General features: G+C 48.8%; 1 protein-coding gene across 3 annotated transcripts in view; it reads right to left on the bottom strand.

The window, feature by feature from the left end:
- SIL1 (SIL1 nucleotide exchange factor) overlaps nt 1-21,730 on the bottom strand; it is a 106,164-nt gene that overhangs the window by 23,102 nt on the left and 61,332 nt on the right. For 2 of the 3 annotated variants that reach the window (XR_013957775.1, XM_080626820.1), the window contains exon 9: nt 17,874-17,995. The exons of the other annotated variant lie outside the window; for it this stretch is intronic. Coding sequence is in view for 1 of the 2 variants with exons in the window: in XM_080626820.1 (XP_080482946.1) it covers nt 17,874-17,995 (122 nt within the window). In the remaining variant the exon portion in view is untranslated. The remainder of the gene's footprint in view (nt 1-17,873; nt 17,996-21,730) is intronic. 3 annotated transcript variants of the gene reach the window in all.

Below are 21,730 nucleotides of genomic sequence, written 5' to 3'. Positions count from 1 at the left end.
TATTCTCCTGTTGGGAAATAGGACTTGGCCAGGCTTTGTTTAAGTCCATCTTGCAGAACTATTATGTTCAGTTCAAATTCTCTCTCATTTGCGTGCATTCTCTGTGAACTCCCTAAATACAGCACAAATCTTGCCATGGGATGAACCTGGGCAAGTTTCCGGTCCTCAAATACTCATCCATGTTTATGTCCTTCACGCTGCACTGTGGCAGCACTTGTCACATAATGCCTTGGACAATCTGAATCCACATATTTATGGCAATAGACCTCTCTGTTTTATGGCCCAAATCTGGGGACCTACAGCTGACACATTACACATTAGTTGTTCTTGAAATGTAGGCTACAAAGCTCCTTTAGTTCTGCTTTTGCTTGTAAATCTGAGGCTTACATATGTAATTGGCCTAACCGTAAGAGCAAACAACAGCAGTGGTAGCACAGTGCCAGCAATTATTCATGCCTATAATAAACGCCTATAAAATTGAAAGCCAGCCTTTAGAAATCTGGCTTCTCACTGCACACACAAAAAAATCCCCCAAACCTCATTTGCAGGGCTTGGCCAGTGAAGTTTTTCATTTGGGGGAAGAGATTGAGGGGGAAAGGATTGTATTTTTGCTTTTTCATTCTACAAAAACACCACTCGTGCCTATGCTTAGGTTGCAGATTATTCTGGCTACATTTCAGTTCTGGAATAAGCCCAGCGACAGGCACGGAGGACAACTCTGAGTATCCAGAGAGTAGGTCTCTGGGCATGCAGGAAACAGAGGGAATTGTTTACAGCCAGCCCCTTTCCCTGGCTCTGTGCTGAGGCAGCAGCCAGCCTGCCGATGAGCTGCGATGCCTGGAGATGACATACGACCACTGGCCCTAACGGCCATGCAGTGTTGCTCTGTGTGAGAACAGAGATGCTGACCTGGTGTTTGGATGGGTCCTACCAGTTAATGGTGGCATCCTCACTGATAAATCACTCCTTTGGGTTGAGCTGTGCTCAGCACACTGCCTCTCTTTACCCTCTTCAACCAACGTGGCTACACCTCTCCACAATAAGGCAATGCAGCCGCTCTAGGACTTGCAGGATGAAAGGTGTGATGAGACCCTTCTTTCTGCTACATACATTCTTCACCCACAGCACCACAGCAACCCCTATAAAACTCTTCTAGCACATTGCTGAATGTCAGCGTGGTCTACCTTGATGGCAAAGAGCCTATTGGCAACAGAAGTCTGCCCACTGGGTGGTCCTCAGAAGCCCAGCAGGCCATATGTTGCTCAGATACAATCAATTTTAGTCCTTGAATTGCTTTAACAATTAGCAAGGCTGAAAGGTGTTAAACCAGTGGGCAGGGTGAGGATGGATTGACTGTGAGGGAGCAAACCTGCTGGAAGGCACTGCTAAGGTGTGGGTGACTACCAGAACCCCTTCACCCAGCCAGCTGGCACATCACCCATACCAGTGCCCTGAAAAGCAATGCATCAAGTCTTCTCCTCGGTCCCTGCTGAGTGAAACGCACGGTCACCTATCACAAGATCTTACCAATGCCTTCTATGCACACCTCTTCACACACCTGTTGCTTCAAGGCCCATAGCTCAGCACCTCTGCTGGCCTCACATTCCTCCAGCATCACATCATAGAATCACGGAATCATCGAACAGTTATGGTTGGAAAGTACCTTAAGATCATCCAGTTCCAACCCCCTTGCCATGGGCAGGGACACCTCACACTGGACTACGTCGCCCAAGGCTCTGTCCAGCCTGGCCTTGAACACTGCCAGCGATGGAGCATTCACAACTTCCCTGGGCAACCCATTCCAGTGCCTCAGCACCCTCTCAGTAAAGAATTTCTTCCTTATATCTAACCTGAACTTCACAGAATCATAGAATCAACTAGGTTGGAAAATACCTTTAAGATCATCAAGTCCAACCATTACCTCAGCCCTTACCAGACAGCAGCAGATTTCTTCCACTCCAGCAGCAACAGGAGCGTAGCAGTAGCGGGCACCTTTGACATGCTTTGGACCTCTAAGGTTAGAAGGTCTGAGGTATTGACAGACTTCCTTAACCACAAATAAACTGCTTCATATCATACTTTAGCATTTCTGGTTGTATTTCTCCTGCCTCAAGTGGTGGCTGAGCATGAATGGGAAGAGGTCTGTAAGGACTGCTTTCCCTCTCTTCACCATGCAGAGCTTCCCTCTTCAGATATTTTCTATAACTACCAAGTTTTAGTATCCTCTGAAGGAAACTGCATTCATTACAGTTCAGCAGGGACCTTTTGGCCTAATCCCCACTAGAAAAACTGCCAAACTGATCCTCCCATCTCAAAATTAACAGTGATAGAGACTTCTCCGTACTGGGCGATTCAGTGCTGCTATGACAACAGGAATGGGAGACTCATTAAGGGTCTCATCGAGAGGGATAATGAGCAATCTCAGCTCGCAGAAGGTAGAAATCAATGAGAGCTGTTGATATGACAACACTGTGCAGGATGGAGCCAGGTACTCGGTGGGCTTTGAGGGGTTGACTTGCATTGTTACAGGCAGGTCTCAGTGAGTACAACTTCTGAGGACAGGCAGATTCCTGGGGAGTAGAGATGAATATTCATGAAGGAACTCAGTTTGGGAGAGGAAATGAATCAAGTGTGACAAATGCTGCCTATTAGGAAAAGAGGGTGGCGTCTATTTTTAGTGGAGTTAAGCAAACATTAAAGCTCACTCTCTAAGAACTCCAAATAATACCACTCACTGGGGCTCTGCCTCTCCATCACCAGAGAAGAGCTCAGCAGCACGTTGGCACCAGCCAAAACCCGCTCGCCTCAACAGCAGTTTTCTGCTTTAGCCCCCGTCTGTGTTTTATAAAAATAAAAGTTTTAATCTCTAATCTGCATAGGAAGATGTGATGATTTCTACCAGGATTTATTCCCCCCCCATCATAAAGCTTGAAGGAACCTTTTTAAGACGGAAGAAAACGCTGCATTCAAATCTCCTAAAAGAGCACTCACGCGGAGCTGTAATCACTTCAGATGCACAGAATTATCAGGAGGAGAAAATTCATCTCACTTAGAATCAAGACCCAATTTGAAGCAGAAAGGAAGAGGCTTGGTTTGCTGCCGTGCCAAGCACTCAGACTTTTCACTGAAGTCAAAGAAGCTACAGCTGCTCTGAGCCATTGAAAATCATGCCCAGAATCTCCAGCGAAACTTGTTTGCAGCGATGGCAGCAGGCTGATAAGGATGTTGACTACTCCAAATAAGCCCACGTTATTTTGTATTTTTAGAGATACTTAGCCTGCCTATTATTATTATTAAGCAGAGGTGGAGTATTTACTGCCTCCTTCTCGGAAAGCTGTAAAAAAGCTGCCTTTCAGCAGGCTCTTTGTTTCTTCGGGTGAACATTAAAGAGTTTCCTCCTTTTACTTTTCAGGCTTGTAAAAAGACTGATTAAATAAGACAACAGAGAGAGAATATTGCCTAATAAAAACAACATGATTCCCACAAAGCTGAGGACCCTTGATTCCATAAACTGAGGTGCTTCCCAGCCAAGATTAAGACCAGAGCATTTGGAGAGGGTTGTTCTAACTGTGAGGACTCCAAAGACCCCTGAGCAAGGGGAGAGCATGACCCAGGGATGAAGGACCCTCTCCAGCTCAGAGTGGGCACCACTGGCTCAGCTGGTTCCTGCACTCTCCCTGGTCGCACACCATGGGCCGGCTCTTCAAGTCAGATGCTCCATTTCTTACCAGCTCCTCTACCTGTAACACCACGTGGCTTCTGTCCCCTCTCCTACAGAGCTTCAAACATGGTCTTAAAAGATGGCTTACAAAGAAGCAGCTCCGAAATTAGATGTGTCAAGTATCTATTATCAATACCTGCCCTGGCACCAATCAGGTTGGGTGAAGATCAACAGCAGAAAGACACAGTCTTTCCCAGGGCAGCCAAACCCTGGGAACTCATCTGCGACCTTGGGATCAGAGGTGGTGCCTCTGGTGGTTCCCTCCCTGGCCCTTCCCTCCCAGTTGGGTACCCCCATGATTCCCTCTTGGCTTTCAGGTCACGAGCTCCCCTTTCATCTAGAGAGGAAGATGCCCACCTTTAATGAAGCATGACTGGGTGCGCTGGGGCAATGTGTACCCCCCACAGGCTGGGTGCCCACCAGGACACGAGCCAGCACACGGAGCTCGCTGTACATCACCTCCTTGGTACTCTGCTGTGTCATCTGTCAGTAAAGGCAGGCCCGTTGTCCTTTAGAGAGTACATCTCCGTCCCTCACTGCGCCGGCCCTCAGCAACTGTTGCCATGGTTATTACATTGGAGAGCTTTTCATCAAGAAGATGCTGCAACTGCTGAACTGTCTCTCGCAAGAGTTATTTAGGAATAACTAGCTGGTAAGTAGGAATAACGGTTCAGACTGCCCGCAGAAGCCAGCGATCCCAATTATTTTCACTTTGATCCTGTCTCCTTTGTGGTCTCTGCCAGGTTCAGGTTTAAAGTGGGGGTTAGAGATAAGCAGGAGAGAAGGAATGCTTCCTGAAGGGAAGCACACTTGGCTCTGCCAGGAGATTAAAGGTCTCTCTTCACACAAAGCCTCTACTTTTCAATCAATCGTAAATAGGCTGTAACAAGGCACAGCAATCAGCCAGGAAACACACACCCTCACCTGTCGGGTTCAGGGGGAGAAGTGAGATGTATTTTCCAGTTCCATCATGTTAATTGTTAATCAAGATATTATGGGCACAGCCCAAAATCCCTTCATCAGCCAAGGGGCGGAACTGATGTCCCAGCGCCCTGGCGGCCCCGGCAGGTGCCAGCCCACGGCTCTGCCGGCGGTTCGCGATGAGAGGCGGCCGCGTGTCAGACCCACTTCCAGCATCACAAAGTGAATTAATAAAGCCTGCTCTGGCAAGCTGCTTTGTTTAGCTCTCATTTAAAGCTCTGAAGAATGACTGGGTAATGATGGAGCTGCTTTCCCCCTGCAGACAGGGTCCCACAGCGTGGCCCATTAGGCTTTTAACGATACAAATGCCTTTTTGTGCTCTGTTATCCCTGGCACAGGTTTTGGGCAGGGAGGTGTGTACCACAGGACCTGAAGAACAGTGCAGCTGAAGGAGAGGCACGTGGAGCCCACTGCAGTCTGTGCATCCACTGGCACTGGTGTTTCCCAAATAGAACCACAGAACTACAGACTGGTTTGGACTGGAAGGGACCTTAAAGCTCATCCAGTTCCAACCCCCTGCCACGGGCAGGGACACCTTCCACTAGAGCAGCTTGCTCCAAGCCCCTGTGTCCAACCTGACCTTGAACACTGCCAGGGATGGGGCAGCCACAGCTTCTCTGGGCACCCTGTGCCAGCGCCTCAGCACCCTCACAGGGAAGAGCTTCTGCCTAAGAGCTCATCTCAGTCTCCCCTCTGGCAGGTTAAAGCCATTCCCCTTGGCCTGTCCCTACAGGCCCTTGTCCAAAGCCCATCTCCAGCTTTACTGTAGGTGCCCTTTAGGTACTGGAACACAGTTAATAAGGTCTCCCCTGCGCCTCCTCTTCTTCAGGCTGAAGAAATCCCAGGCCACTACAGCAGAGGGGGATGCTCAAAGCACTGGGACCCTCCCACAGACAGATCCAAACAAGGGAGGAAGCCCTCAGCTTCATTCACAAGAATGAGCCCAAGGGCAAGAAATACATATTAGACATAAGCCAAGCACATCTGACACCTGGAGCTGAGCAAACACACTGTGCTGTGCCATAGAGACACCCCATAGGCCCACAGCACAGGGCTATAGAAGGGTGTCTCAGCAGGAAGAACCTGTAGAGACACCTGAGTCCCAACCAGGGGACTCGGGCACCAAAACTGGAGCCACCACCGTGACAGCAGACCTGCCCCTGGGGTGAGCTCACCTCTGTGCACTGGCCAGGCAATACGTGGCCAGCAGCTACCACACTGCTCTGCAACCACCTCCAAGTGATGAGCTCTTCCTTGCAAATAGGCTGTACCTTTGTAACAGCCACACACTAAAGACAAAAACTGAATTTGGATGACATGACACCCAGCACGACCATGACCCAGCCTTTCCCTGCTACCCAAAGAGACAGAACACTTCACCTATTCCAGCTGAAGGAGCTGGATTTAGAGAAATTAAATTTGTCAGTTCATTAGTGTGTAACATAAGAATGAAAAATGCATTTCTAGTTCCTGATCCACTAATCCACAATCCACTGATCTGCAATCCCTGGAGTCCCCAGGGAAAGGGAAGAAAATCCACAGCAGCCTTATGGTATTTCTCTATGATTTCCTGGCCGGGTCCTGCAGAAAGCTCATGCTATGGACCCTTCCTGCCTTGACAAAATACACCTTGGCAAATCTGCTGCCATGCTAGGACGTAGCAAGGATAATAAAAATCAAATTGCACTTGTCAGAATAAGTGAACAATGGATGTTTTGTGAGGTGCTGGGCGTAATGCTTCATGCATTTGCTCAGCTCCCCATTGATCTGCAGTACCAGCTCCTTTGCAGCAGCTCTCCCATTCACTAGGACAATTAGTGAGGTCCAAGTCACATTCTGAACTCCAAAGTACTGCTACTGCACTGCGGGAAGGGTTCTGGTGCCTGGGAAAAGACTGGACTAGCTGTGTCCCTTTGTACCTTCTTCAAGCTGATGTGCACCCGTGGGTGCTGCTCCCTTTTGCCCCAGGAAGATTGGTCCAACCTACCCCTTCTCTCAGGGCATGGCAAAGGAGCAGGGAAGCACAGAGCTGCCAAGCACACTCACAGTCATAGGCCCCTCGTCCACTCTGCATACCTTAATATCTTTGCATACCTTAAAAATACCTTCAAGGCCAGGTTGGATGGGGCTTGGAACAAGCTGCTCTAGTGGAGGGTGTCCTTGTCTGTGACAGGGGGTTGGAACTGGATGAGCTTTAAGGTCCCTTCCAACACAAACCAGGCTGGGATTCTGTGATTCTCTCGTAGTCCATAGCTGCTCAGAACTTGCCAATCATGAAAGTGAGGTTGTGGGCTGAGCTTTTTGAGCCAGTTTGCATGGGGAGGACTTGCTCCCAAAACATGATGGAGAGATATCCTTTCTGCATCATCTTTTCTTTCTCCTTTCCAGCAGGCATGGTGGAAATATGGTAAGGGTCTGTAGCTACAGACTCCAGAAACATCCACTAATGCTGAAGCCAGTACAGGCAGCATCTCCTGGTGTTTCTCCATTACTCCCTTTTGAGGTGCCGGTCCACTCTCCACATCTCACAGGCAGGATGTGAAACCGCAGCCCCTTGGAAACCACTCAGGTTGCTCACGGAACAGAGGCCTGAACTCGCTGCTCCCCCACACCTCTTCCACACCTCCACATCCCCATTCCCAAGTGTTTTGGAGCATGCCTCAAAACACTGCCCTCCTCCCAGCTCTGCTCTCCATCCTGCAGTCACATAAGAGCCATCGTGCACAGCTGTGGGAAGCTCGAGGCCAGAAATAGCAGCTTGTTACTGAAGCACATCATCACCCCCCAAGGACCCTGATACACCCCTCAGCCTCTGTCAGCCCAAATCACACACTGCTCCCTCTGTCCTTCCCCACCAACAGGTCCCACCCCGAAGGAGACAATCCAGGGCTGACTCAAGTGACATTGTCCCAGTGAGCTCCTCACTGCGCTCGTGGAGATCCACACTGGCTGAACTGATCTCCAGATGCTGATGTGGTAGGACCAAGCCCTGACTCCATTCTGCTCTTGAAGGTTTCAATTAATCAGAAAGCCAATTCCATTTTGGGCTCCATCTGTCTTTATTCCTTGAGGGACTAATAATGCTTCACTGTGTGTGTTCACACACGAGCTGAACTGAAATTAAGACAGATTTCCATAGGAAGCATGTGAGAAGAAAATGCAGTTTTTACGAAGAGAATTCCAGAGCTGTTACCATTCCTCAGCCTGGAAAAAGATCTTATTAAGTACAAGCAGGGGGTATTAATTTGGGAAACAACTCCTGGTGACCTCCTGCTCATTACAAAACATGGCAACACACTAAAATCGTATTTACAGGCTTTTATGAGAGAGTATGTATGGAAATGTAACACAATCTGCTTCGAAATGAAGGTGAGGAACACACAGAGGGAGATCAGAAACTCACTGTGCAGCCACCATGCAAAGGGATTCTGGCAGCAGACACCCTGCTGCACCAGGCATGGACCAGAATCCAGAAACCCTTTTCAACCCCCTCTGTTGCACCGACAGACACAGATAAAACACCCAAGAACCCTTGTGGTTCATCATGTACGGCAGGTTTTAGCTTCTTAAGGCTTAGGGAAACCTCATCTGCATGTCACCATCCCATTACCACCCTGGGGTTTTTGATCCTACCTCTGCAGAATCCAGCCATGGGGGCTTTCCGACCAGCCAGGCCTGCCTGTCTGCTTTAATAAGGCAATTCCTATGTTGATCTGGTGATTTATACAAAGCAACAGCCCTAATTATTGATCTCAGCAGATGGAGTAAGGATTAACAACCTCTCCCTCGAAGCAGCCACCACGGGGCTGTGCCCATTGTCTCCAGGCTGTCAGTCCAGCACCAACACATTCACTCACTCCTCACCCATACAAGGATACGGTCCCATCAGGGTGATAGCAGGAATGACACAGGCAGGGATGCTCAAAGCACTGGCCAGCTCCAGGATTAACAGAGGGGAACAGGTATGGCTGGGCAACAAGAGAGAGTAACTGAGAGAGTCATGAATGTGGAGAGAAGGAACGTGACAGGACATATACCATGATGCATGTATCACCTGGGCTCCAGCTAACACCACCTGACTGCAAGAAGAGCCCTTTCTCCCTCCCATCCCCTGTTTTCAGGGCATTTAGGAAAAAAGAGAAGAGACAGTCTGGAAAGGATGGTTGCAAGACATTATACCATGTACTTAAATTCATGAGACACAAAACCAGAGAGAATCTGCGAGAACTGAAGTGTGCTGGAGGGGCAGCTAGACACTTCTGACAGAAGCAAAGACACAGTCCTTTGATGGTTGCCTTCTGGAACTGGCTGCAGTACCTTGGAAACTCATTAAATGCAGCAGAAAGGACAAGTGACGTGTATCTATTGATGCTCTGAGCAGCAAATTAGTTTTCAAATCTATTCAGGGCTCATGCAGTGGCATCAAGGGGATAAGACTTGGTGGGAAGCAGCTACAATAGTGTTATTCCAACCTGTGTGATGATTCCAAGCTGTCCCACTGGTCCAGCTCCCCGGAAATGTCTCATGGCCACAGATGGCTGCCTTGAGTGGCTGGGCTCAGAGGTCTGCATGGATTCTCAGCCAGCTAAACCAGTGAGCCATTCCCTTCCAAGACACGCCAGCCAGCTCTGAGGCCCCTGACGGACATCTCCTCTTGAGCAGAAATAGGATCATCCAAAATAAAGAGAGATCAAAATCCAGCTCACAAGAAGACAAAAGAATTTCAGGCAAGAGCGAGTAGTCAATAGTGATGATGAGTTTCTTCAGCAAGATTCATTTTCAATAAGTGGTCGTTTTCTGCCTCTGCAGAACATCATCACCCTGCTCAAACACCTGGAGAGCCTTGAAGGGGCTGAGGCTGGCAGCAATCTGGTGGAAGACCTGAGGAACTGTCTTCACGGATGAATAATCAACTGTTTCAATGAATGTTAAAGTACATGAATAGACAGAGGAAAAACTTATCAAAACACTGTGTCAGGAGAACAATTAAGCTGGAAGATGCCAACCTGGCAACAAGGTTCCTGGCTGGGACGTGATCCCTCTAGTCAGGAAAGGCAAGGGACAATCTTAGATGCCACAAAGCCTGCAGCTGCTGGCTCTTGCTATTTTGCCTCCTATGCAAGCTCTGGGTCCAGCGCTCTGCCTATCTCCTCAGCACAAGGAGAAGAATTAGGGAGCAACAGAGGGCTGGTGAGTAAATAAGGCTAAATCCAGAACACAGCTGATGGGAGCTGAGGGCAGTCGCCCAGGACCACTCTGTGAAAGCCTGATTTAGCCACTGCCATTCAGACCACAAACCTGGATCTCTCTTTGCATGCTGGCCGCATACAGCCTTGCCAGCAATTAAATCCAACAAAAGCCACAATCAGGGAAGGGGTAGGAGGGTGCACACAGCAGGACCCACAAAGGAGGAGATGGGATCTGGATCCTCCTATCCAAGCTCAGACAAAAGCTGTAATGTAATCGCCGGGTCAGTTCTGTCCACCCCAAACCCTGCTGGGAGCAGGTACATAATTGAGGCTGGATCCCGCATTTCCTGCTCTCATTGTTCATCTTCCTCCCATTCTTTGCTTCTTTGTTCTATTCAAGGCACTTTTTCAACCTCCCTTCTGAAACACATTAACAATGGGCTGCTCCAGCCCCCTGTACGCGTGATTAAAGAGGAGACGCAGATGCCTCTTCTTTGTGGAGCGTTTTGCACCTATTACTTGGAGGAAATGCAGAGAACACACGACATGGGAGAGTCACAGCAGGTCAGGAAAATAATGTAGGTGGTTAGGTAGGAAAAATCTTTGAAGGTTGTGAAGCCATTAGCTGAGTGCACAGGCTGTAGCAGAATGGATAAACAGAGCATAGAATCACAGAATTATTTAGGTTGGAAAACACCTTTAAGATCATTGAGTCCAATCATTAACCCACACTGCCAAGCCCACCACTAAACCACGTCACTAAGGGCCTCATCTACACATCTTGTAAATACCCCTAGGGATGGTGACTCCATCACTTCTGTGGGCAGCATGTTCCAGTGCTTGACAACTCTTCTGATGAAGACATTTGTCCTAATATCGAGCCTAAACCTCCCCTGGCACAGCTTGAGGCCATTTCCTCTTGTCCTATCACTTGTTACTTGGGAGCAGAGAAGGAGCTACAACCTCCTTTGAGGCAGCTGTGGAGAGTGATAAGGATGAATAAATAGTGACTGAAGAGACAGAGGAATACATGTTGTGTCCAGCAACGAAACCAGGTCAGCACTGAGAAACAGCAAGTTTGGGCTGGGTTTTTTTGCAAGAAGTGATTGGATAGCCAGTCTGAATGCGTATTTCCAATGAAACCACCATAATATCTCAAATACTTTAGCAGAGAGCATTACTAAGTGAGAAGAGACAGAAACAATGTGGTTTATATCATGCATCACCTGGCTGAGTTTTTTCTGCAGGTTGTGTCACCAACCTCCCTGCTAAAGAGAGGGTACTGCTAAGCATGGCTGGAGCAGCTTGCTGTTGCTCCTGACCCCGGGCAGCACCAGCTCTTCTATGGGGCTGTGTGTTCACCTTACACAGGGTTCACCTTAAACAGCGAGCATCAGGGGACTGCTCTGGGAGCATTCATCCCTGTGTGAAGAAAGCACTACCAGCACTACTGAAGATCAGCTCCGTGATAACCAAGAAGATGCAACGGTCCTCAGCACCTGGGGGAACCATGCAGGTCTGCTCACTGCTGAAGATGTGAGGCCAAACACTCCAATTTCAGCAACGTGCATCCTTACTGCTTGATCTCGTTGTCCTCTCTTGCACCACCAGCCCAACCCAGTCCACTTGAATCAGAATTCCAGACTGGTTTGGATTGGAAGGGACCTTCGAGCTCATCCAGTTCCAACTCCTGCCACAGGCAGGGACACCTTCCACTAGAGCAGCTTGCTCCAAGCCCCTGTGTCCAACCTGGCCTTGAACACTGCCAGGGATGGGGCAGCCACAGCTCCTCTGGGCACCCTGGGCCAGCGCCTCAGCACCCTCACAGGGAAGAGCTTCTGCCTAAGAGCTCATCTCAGTCTCCCCTCTGGCAGGTTAAAGCCATTCCCCTTGGCCTGTTCCTACAGGCCCTTGTCCAAAGCCCCTCTCCAGGTTTCTTGTCAGCCCCTTTAGGTACTGGGAGATGCTAACAGGGTTAACTCACTCCAGAACTCCCACATTTTACAGAAGTGACACTCCTCAGCCTAAAACCAGTCCCACAGGGTGAAGCTAAGACGCCCACCCCAGCAGGACAGCTCCTTAGCAGCTGCAGACACCTGGGAAAAACATCCCTAGCGAGCACAAGCACCCAACCCTGCCACCTTCCAGATCAGCATTTAACCCACCAAAGCATGTCTGGAAACAAAACCGGGAGCAACCCATGGATGCCAGACTGCTCTCACAGGGTCTGCTCTCTCCGTCCTCCCGAGAGCACCAGGATGGCAGTTTACTATTTCATAGTTAATTACACTTTCTTGTTAGATTTCAGATGCTGAAAAATGTTTAGGGATTTCTTCTTCTGTGTAATTACCCACAAGGATGAAGCACAGTTTTCTACCGCACTGCAGTTTTTGTTAAGGTTATTCATAATGGGGAAAGGCTAAATAGGTTGAGTTCATTATCATTACAGGGGAAAAAAAATGAGGTGACCCAATCAAATTAATTGGGAATTAAGTGCAGTGAGGCTGATAACTCCACACAAGTCAGGAGTTCAAACAAAAATAGAAGAGACAATCGACAAAGCAACAAATTCCAAGCGGGCAGGGATTCGAGCTGGAATTGCTGCAGTGGGGAGGTGGCAAACGCAGCGCCAGCAAACCACTGCAAAAAACAGGGGGAAAGGGTAAAGAAATGGGCAAAGACTGGAGGATATAAAAGGAGAAGCTGGAGGAGGAAGGGATGAACATGAAGATGGATTTGAAATAAATGGGTAGGGACAGTGCTTGTTAAGCTAACTAGATTTATTTCTCTGCCCAGAAATTCTTATGTCCTTACAAGACAGCATCGAGGCAAGGTCTTTAATTTTACTTTTCCTGGGTTTATTGCTTGGGCCTTAACGTTATTTAACAGCAGCGAGCGTCAACAGTTCCACTGTGCAGCTGGACTTAACCCAGAATCATTACAGCTGGGGGAAGTTTTTCTCTTGACAAAGACACCCTGCAGAAGCTGGTGTTTCTCTGACAACACACACACGGTGTGTACCAATGTGCCACCACTGAAATACTGATGGGTAGAGCGGGGCAGGGAGACACACTGCCCATCCCTCCTCTCAAAGAACAGAAGGGGAGGAGGCAGAACGGACAAAAGCCAGACATGATGATGCTGAGCACTAGCCGGGCAGCCCAGCACAGCACTGGGCAGGGAGGCAGCAGAGTCACAGCTCAGGGCTCTTCTGAAAAGCAGGTACATGTTTTAGGCCTCTCTTTGCTTTACCAAAATGGTGCAAGCTCTGAACAACCCTCAGAGCTGGGTAACATGAATAACAGTGATCGGGATGTTCATGGAATCCCAGACTGGTTTGTGTTGGAAGGGACCTTAAAGCTCATCCAGCTCCAACCCCTGCCACAGGCAGGGACACCTTCCACTAGAGCAGCTTGCTCCAAGCCCCTGTGTCCAACCTGGCCTTGAACACTGCCAGGGATGGGGCAGCCACAGCTTCTCTGGGCACCCTGTGCCAGCGCCTCAGCACCCTCACAGGGAAGAGCTTCTGCCTAAGAGCTCATCTCAGTCTCCCCTCTGGCAGGTTAAAGCCATTCCCCTTGGCCTGTCCCTACAGGCCCTTGCCCAAAGCCCCTCTCCAGGTTTCCTGCCAGTCCCCTTTAGGTATTGGAAGACTGTTAAAAGGTCTCCCCTTCAGGAGCCTTCTCTTGTCCAGGCTGACCCAGCCCAGCTCTCTCAGCCTGGCTCCAGAGCAGAGCTGCTCCAGCCCTCACAACATCTCCGTGGCCTCCTCCAACAGCTCCACGTCCCTCTTGTGTTGTTGCCCCAGAGCTGGATCAGGACTGCAGGGGCTCTCATACACTGTCATAGTTTCAGGGGTTTAATCTTGTGGGAAATGGTTAAGACAACAATACCCTGACCCAAGCCATCTCTAGGAAACTCCTGAGTGCTGCTGCAAGATGATGCTTGGGGTGTTACCTGTGGTGAGTTTGCTCCCAAGTCCTCTAACATTTGTTTCATCACTTAGGGCCAAAAGAGGGACCAGTGAGGTCCTGGCAGCACTGGGCTCAGTGGAAGAGGCTGTGCTGGGGATGGCCCCATGTCTTCCTAGGATAGATGCAAATGCAAGCTGGAACCATCAGTTTGAAATCCTGACCCCAGCTACCCAGTCTGAACAGCACATGGGTTTTTTAAAGGACTGGGCAAGCAACAGACCCACCACAAGTCCATTGGCCACCACAAATCTCTCAATGCAGCGACACAAACGACCTTCCTCCTGGCTCCCCACTGTAGCCATGCTGAAATCTCACCTTGTGCACTGTTCTCATGGAATACAAACTGCTTCACTTTGCCCTGAAGGTTCCAGGGCTCAGCTTCTCTCCATCCTCACCTCTAATTCACCCCTAAGCATACAGGGAGCATTTGGGACAAAGCTTCAAGAACGCATTTGACATAAATTATTCTTCCCCTCCTAAACTGATTACAAAAATCCTTTTATTACAAAATATTGAAACGCTCAAATTATTGGTGTGGAAAAACATTTCCTGGAGGTAAAGTTTTTCCAAACTGAGGTTTTAATCACAAGCATAATCCTTTCTGGCTAACATTTCCTGTCTTGTGAAACATGGAGAGAGAAATTGCGCAGAGGCCTGGCTGGGCTAGGAACAAAGGAAGATGCTGCCTGTAAATAGCTTAGAGGACATCAGAAGACACTTCTCTCATCAGCAATCTTTTTTAGCTTAATATAGCTCCTCTTTGCATAAAACATTGACATTTTTGCAATATTTGGACCCAATGGTGCGAATGCTGACTGTCATCCAAAGATACTGGAGTGTACCTTCAAAAATATGCAGGAACATTTTACAGACAGTAGTTTCACTTGCCTCCAAAATGCTCTATCTTAATATTTTATACTTATATATATTTAACTGTTAGTACCACCAGATAAATGCTAACATGCTTTTATGCTAATGCAATCACTGAAAATCCAGATAATGTTGTGTATTGGCACATACTGTTAGTGAATTATGGATACCTAAATGTACAATCCCACATGCCTAGCAATTATTTTTGTTAGTGCATTTAACTTTTATTTGCAATCAGAGCACTTGAGGATTGTTCAAATGAAGTTTACTTTCGTAAACTGCTGAATGGAAAACATTTTGTTAAAGGTTTAAAACCAGTAAGGCTGTGGATAAGGTCTGTGGAGCTGCATCAAGGGCACTGCTCACAACACTCTACCAGATGGAACAATGTTTGATTTGGTCACAGACTCAGCAATTAAACCCTAAACACCTAAAATGAAGGACACATAAGAGAAACGAGAGCTGAAACCTTGATTTCTTCCCTACCAGGTCACCCTCTTATGTGGCCGAGGCTCACAGATGGAGGCAGATGGATGTCAGGAGGACAGTATCAGTGTAGGCAGCGCTCTGGTTGCTAGACCCTAGGACCCTGAGGACCAAACTAGGCTGTGCTAAGGCTGCTTTTCAAGTCCAATTTAAACCAAATAAATAGGAGTGATATCAGGAGTGAGAAATCTTCAGCTGCCCCTGCTGCTCCTTCTCTTCCTGTTTCTCCTCCTATTACCTTTGCTGATCCAACGTTTTGGCCAGGCACCCAGCCTGTTGGCTCAAGATGCTGATCCACTTGAAAACCCATTTATCCCAAACCAGCCTTCAGCACTGCCAGACCTCTGGGCCACATCCCAGCCCGACTGCGTGCAGGCAAGACCCTGGGTGATGCAGCTGCCTGCTCCATCCCTTATCTGCTTCACTGCCTGATCACAGTTAAGGACAACGCAAATCTGGAGAAGATCTGGATATTTTTAAGAGTTGGAAAGTTCTGGATGTGCCCCAAGCACATCCCAGGGCCTGGTGGTTTTCTGCTGCCTCCAGACAGTGCCAAACTCCCTCTGCCAGATCCAGCTATGCCAAGAGTTAATGACCTCCTAGACTGCATTGAGGAGCTGCTATGATCATGCCCTGATTTCCTCTGGGAAGCTTTGCCTGGCTTGAAACCACCAGCCTGAGCCAACCTGGCTGAAGTGACCTGGGAGGTGGCCACAGACCCATTTGGTGAGCAGCAGACCATCACCTGGCTCAGCATCCAGTGCAGGACCTGGTATCAGCCTCGAGCACACAAGTATGGATCAGATCATGCCCCTACCACCCAGTGAATTGCGGCATCTCTGGGCATTTACTGGGAAGTCCCACAACTGAACTGAGGCTCCAAGGAACAACCAGGAGTGAAGGAAATAAGCAACAACTCCTCAGAAAAGCACATGTCATGAGAAGATGCTTAGTGTGAAGTACCTGGAATGCCCCAAGCAGTTTAAAAGGAGCACAGAGGAAGCAGAGAAATGTACAAACAAACAAATTAAGCAGATAGCACAAAACAGACGAGTTGGCATGGAGGTGTCTAATGAGAAAGCTCAAACACAGCAAGGAAAAAGCAAACCCAAGACCCAGACATAATAGTCCTCACATTTTGGAGCTGAGCTCTCAGACAGCACATCGTCCAAACCACTCCAAATTACCATCTGGCAGAATGTCCTTTAAGACAGTCTAAAAGTTTCCAAAGCAGCATTTTAATATTGTCATATTAGAAAAGAGAGTGTTTCTGTCCAAACAAGGGCACTTGCAATTAAGTGAGGGATGCTATACAAAAGCATTAGTTTCATGGGCACTGCTACATGCTTGTATCATGAACCCATGAGTTTCTTCAGTCTTGACCACGCCACGTTAGCTAATTGAGGAAAGAAGCGATTTCATAGCCCCTGTCACTTTGCAAGTTACCTGCAAATGTTTCCAGACCCTCTACATGCTCTTCTCTTTTATGAAACATATAATTAAGAATCTAGATGCTATTAAAAGAACCTTAGGAAACAATGACATCATTTCAAACATTAAGATACGCCAGAATATGAAGAGCAGGTTTGTGTTTCTGATGTGAAAGAGCGCATCTTATTGTGGTTAATAAGGCAAGCTCTGTTTCAGACTATAAGTTGGATCCTTTCCTGGTATAAATCTGGCTACCTGCTGCTGTCCATAAGGCCATATTCCTTCACATGTGCTGAGGAGCAACTGCATTGTATACAAGATTGCAAAAGAAATGTAGATTTGTAGCCTATATATTAAACTAAGTGATAAATAATGTATAATGATGGAGAGGTGACTATTTTTAGGCATAGAAATAGGTAGATAATAACAGTCCTCACTTTCAATCATCACCTCTGCACTTCTGACCCTGAAGTTTGGGTCCATCCAGTACATTTCTAAAGCCTCTGCACCTGTCCATGTGCAACACACACACACACACCCCCCACAAAGCCCATAAAACAGAAAAGTCACCAATAAACCCCATCTTGCTCACACAGTTCCACTTGCAGCACTGCATGCTGTGCCCTAGCACGAGGCAGACTGGGCTGCTTTGGCCAACAGCCACCTTCCAGTGAACCACAAATGTCCTTCAGATATGCTGACCCCACCATGTCTAATGGACGCCCCTTTGGTGTCCGAGGTATGTGTTCCAGGGGATAAAACCCCCCTCCAAAGACCACAGGAGTTGCTCTGTTTCTGAAGTCAGCATCTTGCTATCCAAAAGCAGCTCAGGAGAAAGGAACAGGAGGAGAAAGGTGCTCCCTGGGGTGCTCATAACAGCACCATCCTCCAGATCTTCCACCAGAGCAGGCTGCCAAGGGCAGAGAAGGGGAGGCAGGATTACTCCTCTCAAACTCCATATAAACAAGAAGCCCAGGGAAATCAAGGAACAATCACAGCTTCCACACCCAATTGCTTCTGGCTAAGTCTAACAAGCAGGATGAGGACTCACTGAGGAGGAGACCAGGGTAAGTGGTGCTGCAAGGAAAGGGCTAGGCAGGCGAGAAGACAATGTGGTGGCTGCAGGGTGAGAGAAGCCATCAGCTCCTGCTGTTAGGAATGACTCTAGAGATGAGAGGTGCACAGGGCCCGTGGGGTGTCGTGAGGGTTACCAGAGCTCACCTGGACAGCGCGGCTCCCAGGACGAAGGCAGCGTGCTCCTTCAGCGTGGCCTCGGTGCTGTTCAGCCCATGGATCACCAGCTGGAGTCCGCCCATGGAGAGGAAGTCCTTAGCATTGTCCACCTGATGGGGAGAGAGCAGGCCCCCATGAGCAGGAGACCCACACAGCAACCCCTGGAGAGTGCCTTGCTCCAGGAAGCAGAGCAGCTCTTCCCTCCTGGGCTAACCAGGGCTGGGTTTGAAAAAGCAATTGCAAAGAGGGAACGACTATGGCTTGAATGTCATACAGCAGTGCCTGGGCACAGGGGTGTCATGGTTGCAGGAGCACAGCCTACTGACCGGTGGCTGTTACCACACACTGAACACTCACGTGCTTTGATTAGCTATCAAAACCATGCTTAACACACATTGCAGTATTCAGGTGATGTCAAAACTGTGGTCAATAATATGATGTTAGAAACCCCACCAGTTCTGTGCTCGCTCTCCCCTGAGCAGGCCTTTGCTGGGAACCCAGGGAATTGCTTGTTTTGCAAATGCAATTAATTAATTGATGCTCTAATTGCAGCACCAGGAGCTGGGGCTGTTTAAGAGCCTGCCAGCAGCCACGGCACACAGGCAGCATCACCCCTGCTTGCAGCAGAGTATGGGTGGCTCGGGGCTTTGTTCATGAGGACCATCAACAACTTCACGTGGACATGACAAGGAAAAGCCAGTGCCTGCTTAAAGGGGCCAGCCAGGGGCTTTCCCTTGGACAGTGGAGCAACGGGTTTTCTAAAGCAGACAGTATCAGACTCACTGCCAGTAGAGAGAAGTTTAAACACTGGTGGGGATTCCTCAGTCTCTGGCTTGAACCAGACGTGGGGCTAACAAGGCACAAATCACAGCGGCCATCTGTTCTTGGAGAGGAGATTAAAAAGAGTTCCAAAGGGCTTGCAAACAAGATCCAGAGAAACAGCACAAAATGCTTCAAGTACAGAATTCAGTCCAAAGTCAAATCGATGCATTTGGGTTTTCAAGGATTCTTTCTTTCTTTTTTTTTTTAGTTTAAAAGGGAATCTGATGAACCCTCCGAATTGTGTGTGCAAGAAAACTGGTTTTGGGATTTCAACATTTCTACTCCCTGGAAGATGGGGAGACAACAGCAGATGGTCTAGAGATGGCACGGAGATGCTGCGAGGGCTGGAGCAGCTCTGCTCTGGAGCCAGGCTGAGAGAGCTGGGCTGGGTCAGCCTGGACAAGAGAAGGCTCCTGAAGGGGAGACCTGAGAGCAGCTCCAGTGCCTAAAGGGGCTACAGGAAAGCTGGAGAGGGGCTTTGGACAAGGGCCTGTAGGGACAGGCCAAGGGGAATGGCTTTAACCTGCCAGAGGGGAGACTGAGATGAGCTCTTAGGCAGAAGCTCTTCCCTGTGAGGGTGCTGAGGCGCTGGCACAGGGTGCCCAGAGAAGCTGTGGCTGCCCCATCCCTGGCAGTGTTCAAGGCCAGGTTGGACACAGGGGCTTGGAGCAAGCTGCTCCAGTGGAAGGTGTCCCTGCCCGTGGCAGGGGTTGGAGCTGGATGAACTTTAAGGTCCCTTCAACCCAAACCAGGCTGGGATTCTGGTATTTTATGTTAGCAGATAGAAATAGAACATAAAAACAAGTTATCAGCTGGGCACACTGACCTTCCCCTGCTGTGGTGGGATGGCACAAACACCACAGGGTGTGCAGCTACGTCAGGCTCAGGCACCATGCTCCAGCCTGAACGCCTTCAGTCAACAGTGACTTCATGCTTAGTGTTTTATTTATCTCAACCATGTACCTTCACCAAAATTGGCCACAAGTCAGTTATTTTAGGCATCCAAGAGAATGAGGAAGCTACTTAGCTTTATGTCCTATGGGTATGTCTTTACCAAAGCAGAACCTGGGGAGCTACAGCTCATCTCTTCTCCCCAGCAGGACAATACCTGCCACTTGCTGTCCCTCTGCAGAGCTGGTGACAGAAAGCTGATCTCTGCAGGTCTGCTGGGGCTGATTCACGATTTGCAGCAGCTTTTGTATCCTTTCAGATCCTATTCTTTTAATTGTCCCTATAATATGGACCTGCAGACCTCTTGCTTTTCTGCAGGCCCATCTTCATCTACAAAGAAATCTATGCAGCAACCCAATTTCAGCTGCCAATGGGTCCTTTCATTACTCAGCCTCTGTAAAAGCTCCGAGGCTGTTTTAATGCTGGAATTGGACATTGACTTCTGCTCAAGAGCGAACGCACTGACAGGCAGAAGTTTGCATCCAGCATCAACGCTGGTAAAACCAACCCCTGCTATAACCTCATAGCAGCAGAGTCCTTCAGGTCAGCCCCAGAGTCACTGAGACATCTCAACCACAGAATAGAAATCGTGCTGTAAAGTTTACCTTGAAGATGTATTTATTTTCCTTAACTGGAGTCTGCTGTGAGAGCTCCTTCCCTCATTCACCATTCGAAACCCAAGAAAACCCCAAACTCAAAGAGATGAAGTTATTAACCTCTCCAGGAGGCAGAGGATGCTGTGAGGCAGCAGCTCCTGCCTCGCTTCAGTCCACTGAAATCGGCACAGAAGAAAGCCAAAGATCAAAAGAGCTCTTGAGTAAAGTACACAGGCAAAATGGGCGAGGAGAGGGATGGGAGAAGAGGGAATATGACAGCAGTTATTCAGGGAGCGGCTTTGAATCACAGGAGAAAGAAAACTGGGAGGGAAGGCAGGAGAGAAGATGTTAAGAATGTGAGCAAGAAAAGCAGCATGTCAACCGTATGCGACGGAGAGGAAATTAGCAGTGAGAAATGGTGTAGCATGTCAGAGGAGGGGAGAGGGGAAGATAAGGAGAGTAAATAATTGAGAGAAAGAGCCTGCAACGCCTAAGAATGGGTCTTGGCTCTGTACACTGCTGTGCAAGCACTGTGAATTCTGTTTATGAGTTATGCTCTGGCCTGTTCACATTTGCATTTGGTTTTTATGTGTTATGGATAACCTCACAAGCCAAACCTTCCTGCTCCTTCTCCAAGATGGGCTCCCAAACACGCCAACTTGAATCCTGACTGATAAGAAGCAAACCAGAGCTGGCAACCAAAAGCTGAGCAAACACAGAGCCCTTGGGCTGCCTCCTCATGAGCAGGAGAGATCATCTCTTCATCGGCCACGGCTTCCCCTCTGCTCCCTCCCGGCGAGCTCAGAGGCACACACTGCTCCATGTTCCAGTGCTCTGGGATGCTCATGACCACACCACAGAGCAGAGAGCACCCTTTGCCCACAATCCCTAGAGGGCATGGCATTTTCCACTTGACAGGGCATCTTGTGCCCTGGAGACAGCCGAAGGGCAGCTGAGAGCTGAGTGATTATCAATAGCTGTGGCATGTTACCATTCAGATGGAGGTGGGGGATGAGGGAGCAGCAGAGCTGTCACTGGTCCCACAGGGTCACCCTCACCTGCGAGGATCCCATCCTCCAGCAGTGGGGCTGTGCTCACTGCAGAGGACCTGACAAGTCCAGCCCTTCCAGGGTTATGCGGCACAAGTGTATTTGGCTGCTATTCAGTAATTACATTAAGCCAGTGCTGCTAAAGTCAGTACCAAGCAGAGATAATGCTCTGGATGCATTCAACTGGCTGGAAGAAGAAAGAGGAGGAAAAGCCATGCTGGCTTAGAGACAAGTCATATTTCTTATCAGCTTCCTGCCTGATGAGAAGGTGCTGCCCAGCCATCTGCCCCGACGGCGCGGGCACAGAGCAACGTTATGATCAATGCACAAAGGGGTCCTCTGTGCTCCTGCCAGCCTCCCTGCCATTCCCCCTTTCTGACCCCTCTGATGCTGGATGTGGTTCCCTTTGATGCTCCAGTCCCTGCTC

Source organism: Psittacula echo (genome assembly GCF_963264785.1).
Source record: "Psittacula echo genome assembly, chromosome: 11".
NCBI classification, from domain to species: Eukaryota; Metazoa; Chordata; class Aves; order Psittaciformes; family Psittacidae; genus Psittacula; species Psittacula echo.
The sequence above is the reverse complement of the archived record's forward strand: the minus strand, read 5'-3'. Positions and strand labels throughout refer to the sequence as shown.